At 39.1% G+C, this 12090-nt stretch overlaps 1 protein-coding gene across 2 annotated transcripts in view; it reads right to left on the bottom strand.

The window, feature by feature from the left end:
* The window catches only part of LOC137128150 (contactin-4), a 110811-nt gene that overhangs the window by 17939 nt on the left and 80782 nt on the right, over positions 1 to 12090 (bottom strand). For both annotated transcript variants that reach the window (XM_067505941.1, XM_067505940.1), the window contains exons 12-19: positions 11446 to 11573; positions 10356 to 10528; positions 6841 to 6958; positions 4115 to 4273; positions 2258 to 2407; positions 1492 to 1562; positions 829 to 1063; positions 630 to 745 (exon numbers count right to left, since the gene is read on the bottom strand). In XM_067505941.1, the coding sequence (XP_067362042.1) occupies positions 630 to 745; positions 829 to 1063; positions 1492 to 1562; positions 2258 to 2407; positions 4115 to 4273; positions 6841 to 6958; positions 10356 to 10528; positions 11446 to 11573 (1150 nt within the window). The remainder of the gene's footprint in view (positions 1 to 629; positions 746 to 828; positions 1064 to 1491; positions 1563 to 2257; positions 2408 to 4114; positions 4274 to 6840; positions 6959 to 10355; positions 10529 to 11445; positions 11574 to 12090) is intronic.

Raw genomic sequence — 12090 nt, forward strand, 5'->3', positions numbered from 1 at the left:
GACCTTCATATACCATTTAGATTGTGTCCTTCAAAGAATGTGGCCCCTGAATTGAGATACATCCAGTGCTGGTCATAACAGGGTGTGTACAGACATAACCAAGTTAACTTTTCTAGTTCCCAAGAAACCCGTCTGCTGCTCTGAGGCACATGGTCAGATCTCTGACCTTCTCCTGCTGCACTTCTCTGCTACTATTACAGCTGACACAGACCACCTGGGCATAACCTAGCTGTGACATAAAATATCAGGGGTTTAGAAGAGAATGTTATTTTTATTTAAGTTTTCCAGTGTCAAATCCCAGAAGAACGTTTGTTGTGGAGGATATTGATGAATTTTTGTTTCCTTATTTTTTTGTTCACACCAGCTCTCAGACAGGCTCGTTCTGAGCTCTTTAGGAGAGTGGAACAACTGTCAGCAGACCTCTTCATCCCCTAGATTAGCCTGTGAAAAATCTGCCTGCTCCAACACATGCAGTATTTTAATGTCAGAATATTTTTGCGTTGTCGCCTTCAGCAGTTATATTCAAATGAATGCTGACTGATTGTACTGTCAGTCATTCTAGGATTAATGTCTCCTCCTTGTTTGAGTATTCCTGGTAGCACTATTATTTCAACTTTTCTTTTTCATACCTCATATGCAATGATCTTCTCAGTGCTGGACCCGGCGGGGACTGGCTCCCAGAACACCTCGATCTTGGATGATGAGACAGCGCGGGCCCACACTCTTGATGGCGCCTCAGAGGGTTCTAAATTAGATTGATCAATCAAAATGTCCTGAATTAATACAGTCAACTTTCTGTTTGCAAAATCTGGAGGTGAGCACACTCACCTTCCTCTGCTGAAAACACCTTCACAGCATGGCTGAACGGACCCTCTCCCAGGCTGTTGAACACTCCCACCTTTACTTCAAACTGGGACAGCGGTGCCATGCTGTCATTTTTGTAACTATATCTGGATGCATCAGGTGATGCCAGCACTGTCTGAATCCAGGTGCTGCTGCCAAGTAGGCGGAAAGCCACAACATAGCCAAACTCCTCTCCGCTCTGCTGTTCCTCTGGAACAGGCTGAGATAGGAAGAGAAACGTCACGCCTTTGACCCAAACAACTGTGAGCAGAAATTGAATTAGGGGGTTGTAAGAAAGTAAAGCAGAAGTACAGTTTTATGTCGAACAAACTGCTAAAAAAAAATTTACAGATACAGCATCTTTCTATGCTTTGAAGCACATCCAGAAAATGTTAAGTTGTCCCCTAACTCTAGATTTATGCATATGAAATTTGCACTAGCTCCTTATATTCCTTCTGATTTACACATCAGGGAGAGTCAGCAGGCAACAAATCTTAGAAAAGCTCTGCTTTTAATTAAAAGCCATTCCACATAAGCCAGACCACTGCAGACACATCAACTCTGCCAGAAGTCCATCCTCATTAAAAGACTCAAAGAACGGCTCTGTCACAATGAATGCCCACTCAGAAATGCCCATGATCCTCTTACCTCCCACATGATGACGAGTTCTCCTCGAGCTCCTCCACCACCGCTCACGTTAACCGGCGCAACCTTGGGAACTAAACAGGCACAAAAGGAAACTTAATCATCAGTCGGTTCAGGCTGTCACGTCTGAGGCAGGTGCAGAGGATTCTATTAAACTACACACAGCTTTGAATGAGGTGATCACAGTCACTCTGTAGAGCTTCTTATTTACACAAAACAGGTTAATCACGCAGCAGAGGAATTAGGGTGTTGTTGACAGTGGTGCTGGTGTTATTAGCCGAGCGCCGTATGTCAGCCCCATGTATGAGGCACAACAGGAAACTTGTTCCCTTGTGATTCAACCAGCAGGATGGAATTACTTGGCCAACCAGCTCAAAATAGACACTTTCATGTCACTGCCTCATGCCATGTGGGAATAGGTCACATTTTCTGTTGATGCAACCATTAATTAATCATGACACAATGTCCAGATTAATCACACACAGTCACGCGCCTGCGCACACACACACACACACAAATACATACATATACACACACATAAACAAGCTGAATGTTAATAGTCAAATGTTTAAAAGTGTGACTCCATTTGTAGTTATTTTGAATGTGACTGAGTCATGAAAGTGTTGGCATGAAAAAAACAACAGACTAGAAATGAATCACATCACAGGGAGCACTGATGGAAAGTGAAACTAATCAAACAGTTAAATTACATTTTCAAAGTGGGACTGATTAATTTGTTATGAAGAGAAACAACAAATTGAGAGGATACCTGCTGCTTTGGTTCGAATCTGTTTTGATGGCGTGCTGGGCTCTCCTACACCAACACTGTTGATTGCCACCACCCTGAATTCATAATCCACCCAGGGGTTCAAATCTTTCACTGTTGCATGCATCATCTGTCCAGGCACAGAATCAGGAACTAGGATTAAAGAATTTAGAATTGAGATGCCTTTTTATATGCGTTTCTTTTCATACATACTGTTGCTGTGTGGATAACAAGCTTACTTCAGTGGTCTGGGACAATCGTGTCATTGCCACCAGATGCTCAGTGGACTTGAGGTGTCTATTACAGTGTGAAGTGAAGTAAATTAGTTTTAGCAAGAGTGGGTGTCTATACCCATATAAATATCCTGATGAACGATAGTTTTGTTGCCTTCAAATTGGTTTGTTTGGCAAGGCTCCAAATTGATGTTGTGCACACATTATAAACAGGAAGCTACAGGGTTGTTTTTTTTTACTTCAATGCCATTGATGTTGACGACGCTACACCTTCCTTCCAAACTATGCTTCCAAAGTACTGTGGCTGTAGCTATTTCACTTTGTACCTCTACATGCAGCTGAGTAACCTGGTTATAGTCTCTTTGTTGACTAAAGTGACTTCTTTATTATCATGTAAATAAGAAAAGCCCTTAACTGGGGCAGAGGAGTACAGACACCTGATTTCCCCTTATAGATTTCTCCTGGTGAACGTCAATTTGTCTGCATAATCAGGTCTCTAGTCGGCTTTTTGCAAGCGCGCATGTGCAAGACAAAAGGCCTCAGAGAGAGAAAGTAGTGGAATGGAGTCACTGGATAAAAGTAGAGATCATTATATGGAGCAATGTGTCCTCATCTCTGAATCAAGTCTGACTAAAACTGAAAATAACACACAAAGTGGCTTGTAGAAGTGACTCCATTTCCACTCCACATTTTTTTTTTAATTGAAAAGGTCTTCACTGACGAAAGGAGCTTCATTGTGTCTGCATGCCTGTCTGATTCATAGTCTGCTCCATCACACACAGAAAAAAAATAAATAAAAATCAGGAAGCAGCTCTGAAATACAGCTAAAGTGGAGGTAATATAATAATAAAAATGACTTTTTAGTAACTAGTGCTTGTAAACACAGTCAATATGTTGCATATGCACTGAGCTACATTCACCTTTGTATTGTAACATCAAACTTACTGTATATACAGTTGTTTTTATTATTAATTTAATCATTTTTTTTACATTATTGATTGGTCTTGTAACAGCTTGCAAACCTTATATTTCATACACAAAAATATCTATTCTCTCTTACAAGTAATGCATCTGAGTGAGACAAGAGTTTCCTAAATGGTTTCATATAACCAGTGATGGAAGAAGTAGATCATTTACATACCAAAGTGTAAATATATACTGCTACAAGATAAATGTGTGTATTTATATTGTTACCTACATATTATTAGCTTTAAAATACTTTAAGTAAAAGTAATTATTATTACGCAGAAAAATGCATTATATTATTGGATTATAATTATAATGATTTAATGTACCTCAGTTTAATGTTATGGATGGAAATCGTGAAGCTAATATTAAATTACCCTGTACACTGTTTTGCTGATCATGTTTTGAATTTAATAATTGTAACATGAATTAGTGTTAATAATATATAGCAATGAAAAGTACTGCTAAAGTAGTATATTTATTAATAACTAGAGTAAGCAGCAATACACCATCTGCCTCAGAATCGAGATAAAGATGAACTAGGAAGTAGGGGAAATTGACATGTTTTCAAACTGTACTATGTTCCTTTCTACCCCTGTGTATTAGTGTGTGTGTTTACTACAGCAACTGAATATAAAAGTTAATGTGGTTCAGCTGTTACCTGTTCTCACACTCTGCCAGCCTATAGAGAAGGGGGTCCTTGCCTGCACCAAGTACATGGTAACAGGACTGTGATTGTCAGGTCCAGAGCCCCAGGACAGTTGCACAGTGGTATCAGTAATGTCAGTTACCACCAGACCCTCCGGGGCACCAGGAGGTCCTGCAACACGCAGAAACAATGATAGATGCCTAAATTAGCCTCAATGCACAAAAACAGCCAAAACAAATGAAACCACTTCAAGTTAGTTTCTTTCATGGCAGGCTGAGAATCAACCAAAGGTGTTAAGTGATTCATAACTCAGCTAACAATCTTGATTCAGTGCTAGTACATGGGTTCTGTTGGGAGTGTAGTCTAATCAATAAACTGAATAGTGCAGTTCAGTGGAAACCCAGGTTAAGCTGCTTCATGTATCAGTTTAAATTGTATTTCATTGTATTTCAGTTCTTGAGTTTGAGTCTGTTTACAATTGTCCTGATCATTAAAATCTTTGAAAAAAAACAAAAGTATTATCAAGCCAGGGGAAATTTTAAATATTTGCTTTTTTGTCCCTAGAAATGTGTTCCTTTACATAGAAAGAAAATACTTGTCCTTGTGGAGCCTGGTTCCACCAAACAAGAAAACTGAAAAGAGAAAAATCTATATTTAACAATAACATGAGACAACATTAATTACCAGGAATTTGAAAAACACGGCTGGATTTTCAGCTTGGATCTCATAGAAATTGGGCGAAGCAGCAACATGAGATCAAACAAACAGGTCGGGACTTGGATAACTGACATGAGATTTCTTGCTAAGCTCTGCAAATCTGCAGAAGTAGCACTGAGCCCTCAGCGGGACTACCAGCTGCTGCAAAAAGATCACTGGGTATCAACAATACTTGGTTTCAGATTATGCATACAGAAACTTACAATCCTTATGTAAAAGCTCCATCATCTGAGTTGGGCTGCGCAGTCTCAAAGCCACTTTCTGCCCGTACGGCAGTATTCATGTGCTACAATATGCGGTAATATTATTATGAGTGACTGTTAGTGGTTCTGGTGTTTTAAAGGTATGAGTCACAAAGTGTGACAAACTCCTTTATTCTTTCTAAAGTTTTTGATAGAAACCGTACAAAAAGGAAATAGGAAAATATATATTTTATTCAAATTCTCATAGCATTTGAATGTGAGAACATTGTAACATTAAGTTGGTACTGGTCAATGTTGAATCTATACTTACTTTTGTGTGTGTGTGTGTGGGGGGGGGGGAGGGTTCAACAAGTCATTCAACCTAAATAACCATATTAGTAATTAGTTTCTGATGATACAAACTGAAGGAAACAGTTATTGTCCACATGGTTGCAGATGATTTGCCACAGATGTATTGTTATTAACTGTTTTTGTTAGGTTTAGGTTTAGGTTTAGGGAAAGATGTGGTTTGGGACCTTTATCATCTTGGTGTTAATAAACATGTGGTTAAAGCTACAGTATGTAATTAAAGTCATATTTTATTTTAACATAAATATGCAGTTTGTTTCATGTAGGTATTTGAGGAGCATAAAAGTCACTACCACAGCATTCAGTGTTTGCACTGGAGTTTAAAAGCGTTCAAAGTTATGACATCCATGTTAAAATATGGTATCTCCCACTTCCTGCACTGCTACGCTCTGCAACGACATACTCCAAAAAACGTACTAATCAAGAACTATAACTGACATTCCATGATTGGTGAGATGGCTGAGTTTTGCTCTAATGCTTTTTATACGTGAGTATCTCTGCACTGCCGCCAGTGATGTTTAATAAGTCTGGGTCACATGATTTTTTGAAAGCAGCCCTCCTGATGGTGTGTAGTGTAAATTTCAAATTGTTTAAATGTTCAACAAACGTTTCATACTGTATCTTTCACTAAGTCATTTCAGTCACTAACTGTTTCCATGGTAGTTTGTCACATTTAGATTTAATTTTCTACCAAGTGGATAAAACCTTCCTACAATATTTCCACAGTTGTTTTCAAATTGTTTTCAATGTTCTTTTATTTACGTTCTGTTCCATTTTTGTTCATGAGTCCAAATGGGCCGAATGAAACTCAATTTCTGTAAAAAAGCAACCGCATTACGGTAACATTAAGTACTTAGTCTGCAAACACATTAAACGGGAAGTGAATAGCAGTCCTTATAACTAAAAGCATAGGGCAAAATATAGAAAAATGGTAATGTTTTGAGGTCGAAATCTAATAAAAACAGAAATGGTGATGATTGTCCAAAATGATACATCAAAGTAGCCTGAGACCCCTGAATTAAATGAACGCATCAGCCACATTTCAACATCAAACATGCAATTCACGCAACATAAGGTGCTCAATTTGTTAAAAAGTTACTCAAGAAAAGGTTTTTATTCTTGCATGAAGGTCTGATCTCTGGTCTCTGATGTTTTCCCAGCCCCGAAGCTTTTTAGGTGCCTTACTTTGTATCACGAAAAAGCGTAATGATCATGGAGCCCACGGCTTAAAGACAGAATCATTCTTTAATTTTAAAAAGTTCACGGTTGTCAGTTTAAAAGTCTATTTTTCTCAGTCTCTGAAAACTAACATCTTGGTGATACAGCTCTTATCTGACAGCAGTGAGATATGTGAGACATAATTTTAAGAAACACACACACACACAAAACCCCATAAAACAAGAGGGGGAGAACCTCCGTAGAGAGTGCTACAAAATGACAAGCCCTGCCAGTGAGGAGAAACAGTCCTACCTCTGACAATTAGATCTGCTGCTGCCGAAACAGTGTCGACTTCAGTGTGCACCATACACACATACTTCCCAGAATGCTTCAGCTGAATGTTCCTCACCATCAGGTCACCTGCAAATCCCTAAGGACAAAGTCACATGCATATAGAAGTCATGGAGAGGATGAAAACCACACACAAAAAAGTAGCAAATTCTAAGCCAGGAGAAGAGCTACAGAAAATCCCCAGAACACATTTGAATTTCTCAAAAGTCACGCGCTGTAAATCCTGCAATAAATACACAATATACAAAGAATACAGCACATGACATTAAAAAAATGACACAGTGTAGCAAAAAACATTAATTCAGTTTTATATTCTAAGGAAGGCTACACCAAAATAACTTGTTGTTAAGTTTTTTCATCTTATAACGCCATGTACTCACACACACAATATTCAAAAGTTATTCCAGTATTTCCAAAATCCATCCCTTTGTGGGAAAAAAAAAAAACAGATGACGAGTTAAACAGCTGTTATGATTGTGTTCACTGTGGAAATGTCAGTGTTCTACACTCAGAGGGCTTGGTGCGCTCAACCGGAGGGAGCATAAATCTTGTAATCACAATAATTTAGTCTTCTAAGTTCGGGGAGAAATTGATTGATTTGCTCATGCAGTGAGATCACCTCAGGGCTAGAGAAATGTCATCCCTGTTCACCGGTTTTCCCCTCAGACACAATACACAGCAACATCTGTTGTCATCTCTGAATTAAGCGTACAGCGTAGTCTCTGACACAACGGCTTAAGGGCAAAAATCCATCCTAAATCAAGAATTGTCCTAGTGTTTCCTTTTTTTTTTTCCTCATACTGTACAACCAGTTTGAGCTATAGTTTGAAAGTTTGGGAAATAATCTTATTAAGATTGAAAGATTGATACCACCCTTACATGTTTGGAGGCAACTCAAAAACACGCTTACCCACATCTCAAAAGCTCAATAATTAAAGGCCGAGTTCAACATTTCAGAAAATGTGCTTCCTCTTTTTGGTGGCGAGCTATAGATGAGATACGGCTCTCACATCTGCCTGTGAACGTAACAAAATCTACCTTCCAGTGCCTCTAAATCTCAATAATTAGAACGTTATATGTTGTTTGTTTAAGAAAGCGACTGGAGTCCCGGCTGTACAACTGCTCAGAGCCAGGAAATAGCCTGGCGGGTAAGTCTCCTCCAGCAGACTGATGTTCTTAAACCTTGGTTTTAGGGAGATTAAAGAAGGTATATTGTGTTAATTAGTGAGCTTTAGAGGTGCTTGTCTGTGGACAGAGAAAAGCTACTGTAGTTGTTTCCCCTCTGTTTTCAGTCCTCCTGTGTGCTGTAGCCTTACACACAACTGGCAGGGATTCAGTAAGTGTGGCATCCATTTTCTTACCTAACTCTCCAGGTAGTTGGAAAAGAAGCAATTATGCATTTTCCCCCAACATGTCAAACTGTTCCTCTAACATGCTGAGTCTTGTTTGTTTAACTTCCTGCACAAACAGTAATGTCAAATCATTCACCAATAGCTGGCTCTGGTGATGTGTCAGAGGTTACCAGGCAATCAGCTAAGATGCTTGTACGATTGAACACCTAGAAGTAGAAATTGAATTGTATGAAGTATTTTTCAACATCTTAAAGTTACTTCACTGGCTCTCAAACAGTGGGGTGAACTGAGTGACTATGCCATGTTTTCATTGACATGGAATAGGCAGCTGTCACTGGACCCTGTCTGCAGCTGTTTTTCGCTCTCTCCCTATATCTTCTTCTTTTCCTTTGGGATGTTACCTTTCCCTTTCATGTTCCTCCATCTAACTCCATCCTCTGCATCCTCTTCTTCCTATATAGACAGGTGTGTGTGTGTGTGTGTGTGTATACACACATACATACAGAAAATGTTAGGGATATTCAACTTTGGGGTGAAATTTCAGAATGCACCTAAAATGCACTATAATATTTACAGGTGAACTTAATTCGACCTTCTCAAACTTGTGAATGCACATGTTGAACTGCGGCGAATGTGGCGCAGGAGGTAGAGCGGTCATCCATCAATCTCCAGCTCCTCCGGTCACATGTCGAAGTGTCCTTGAGCAAGACACTGAACGCTAACTTAGTTGCTCCTGATGAGCCTTGGGCAGCTGCATAGCATCTTCCCCATCGGTGTGTGAGTGTGTGTGTGTGATTGTGATTGCGAATGGATGAATGAGAAGCAGTGTAAAGCACTTTGAGTGCCAATAGGTAGAAATGCTATATCGGTGCAGACTATTTACCATTTCAGTATTTCAGTAATTATTGCATAACATGCTGTTCTCTAGCAAGGTGATTATCTGCAAAAATCAAGTGTCTGATCCATGAACTGAGCATTAAAAGTTCTGTTCAAATGCAATTTGTATTTAAACAGTTCTCTTCACCATGCTGTTTACATTTTGCATTAGCTAACAACTGACAAGTTATTGAGGCACTGAGATTTTTTCTTGTGGTATACCCACCCGTTAGCTTTTGTTTGAGATTAAGAATTTACACTTGCATGCTTCTACTTATAAATGCCCTACTTTTATGATATCATATCACTGTAGCATGAACCTTTCACATTTTCCATAATTTTCACCTGAAAGTCGAATATCATACTGGGCATTGTTGTTATGTGATTCTTGGCAGTCCTCAAGGCCAGTTACTTGTATATACTTCCTGGGTACCCATTCTTTCAACATGCTTTAGCTGGCTACTTCTCTCAGTATTGCCTTGACATTGGGCTCTAACCTCCTTCTCCTAGGTGTTGGGTTTCAAAGTATCCATAGGTTCCACATCCTCTGTATGTAACCGCTCTCAGTGGGGTTACTTGTATAGAAGAACTCAAATAATTCCCTATATTCAGCTGTTCTTGTTCCAGCAGCACACTTCTCAATAAGTTACCCTGGGTCCCCAATGCCTGACATGGACTCTGAGCAAGTGTGACTCTTGTGTTTCCAACTCTTATTAGCAACAAGGTTGGCAGGTAGCATTAAGGGCCTTGCCTAAGGGCCCACGCATTGTAACATTGTGGATGATCGGTGTATAGAGAACAGATGTTTTGTTTCCTTCTTGCCTTCAAAGCAGTGTCTGCTCATAAATCTGTGAGTAGGAATTCAAATAATCAAATTTTCAAAGATGTCAAACCACTTCCTTAAGATTATGTATATTTCTATTAAACCACACCATCACTTATGTGTCCTAAAGATCGTCTTCGTTTGAAAACCTGCAGTGGGGTTACACAAGGCCGTTCCCATCAAATACACATATTTATCACAAAGGTTTGATTTAGGATTATATGGCTGAGAAGCATTCAGGAAAATGCACAACTGTTTATAAGTGTATCATACACTATCTTAGAGATAAACTAGCAGAAAACAGTAGCTTTCAGTAGCTTTACTATCAGCTTTAGCTTAAAAAAAACGAAGTAGGTCAAATCCTCTGCACTGATTTTCTTTGCCTAAAATCACCGAGCACAAGTGTGCGCCCACATTATACATACCCCTCCAATCATTTCAAAGTGCTCCTGCCTGCTGAAATCAATGGCTTTGCCGTTGAAAAACCACTTGAAGATGGGGCTCAGCGATGAATCACTGGACACCTCGCAAGGCAGCACAAGGCTCTGTCCCACAGTGGCATCCAAACTTAAGGGTGGAACTATGATCTTGGTGGGCTCTACAAGAAAAAAACAGGGACTCATTTGTTATTACAGTGCTGTGATTACAATATTCAACCATGTCCTCTCTGTCATTGTGTATCTCCTATTAAACTGCTTCGGGTCATGAAACAAAGACAACCTGAGCAAACGTTTTAAATGATAGATATATCTAGTAAAGCAAAAAGGATACCCAACACCTCATTTTTAAAAGTGATCATTGATGTATCATTTATAAATTGTATTTGGTTTTAACCCAAGTTGTCTTTGATGTATGTTCAATTTTGTTTGACGAATTACAACAGTTCAGTTTGACATGGACAGAAAAGAAATCGGGAGGTTGTCAAATACGTTTTTCACAGCAGTGTATGATTAGCCCTGTATCTCTACAACATCCAGCCAAATGAAGAAGGTAATAAAGCTTAATTTGCCCAGAACAGTGAGACAGATACGGCTCTATCAGTGTAATTAACTGACCTTAAATAACTTCACTTAGAAAGCGAATGCCTTCCATAACTCCGTAATGAATAATTAAACACACTGCAATCACAGTGTCAACTAGAAAGAAAAAAAGGACTTTCTCCCTATAATCATCATTATTTAAAAACCCAAATCTGAAAATGCTACAGCAGCTCCTTTTAAATTAAATGTTGGTGACAATATATTCTTCACTCCCAGCTGCAGACGGCGATGGTTTGTCCCACTCTGCTACATGAACAATAATTCACAGCTGACAAAACCATGGATGACTTATATGTCTGTCAAACAGCCAGGAACATAAAACGGCTATATATTTCATTATCAATTTCATGCTTGAGTTAGTATTTTTTCCCCCCTTAACAAAAGTTTAAATCCAAAAGATACAGTAGTGGTAAACTGAGGTATTATAATAATAACAATAATAATAATAATAATAATAATAAAAAATCTGAAATACCTTTTACCACCAGTGTTCCTGTGCTGCTGGATGTTCCAAAATGGTTCCTTGCCACACACGTGTACCTGCCTCCATCAGATTTGGAGATGTTGTTGATACGAAGAGTCCCATCGTCCATGATCGTCTGTCTGAGAAGGTCAATATATTAATCATCATCAATTAGTTATTAATATACTAAAGGTAGGCTGATGAAAGGCCTCTGCCCTATTTGTTTCATTTTGAATCAAAGCTCCAGAATCTATTCCAAAAGATGGTTTGCATGCATCAGCTAATTGTCTTAGCTGATGCAGCACAGATTTGCTGTAGGGTCAGCATGGCATCGGCAGCACAGCACCCCAAATGCACATATTTTGTTACCAAAACAAGCAACCAGAGCTGGGCAGGATGGCGATATAACAAGGGGAGAGCAGATCTGGTGTGAGGCAATTTGAATGGAATCTTTACATGTGTCCTTATCACTGTACGGCATGTGGAGATAGTATCAACAGACTATAAGCGGTTTCTGAAAAGTAATAACACGGTGAGCGTCTCCCAGTCTGAAGAAAGAAACGTGACTAAATCACCAATTGCATACAAACACTGACCTCATTGTTCAGGTTCTACAACGTTTACTAATCCTTTAATACTATATTTTCCCAAGAGATT

Source organism: Channa argus, chromosome 5, assembly GCF_033026475.1.
Source record: "Channa argus isolate prfri chromosome 5, Channa argus male v1.0, whole genome shotgun sequence".
Classification (NCBI taxonomy): Eukaryota; Metazoa; Chordata; class Actinopteri; order Anabantiformes; family Channidae; genus Channa; species Channa argus.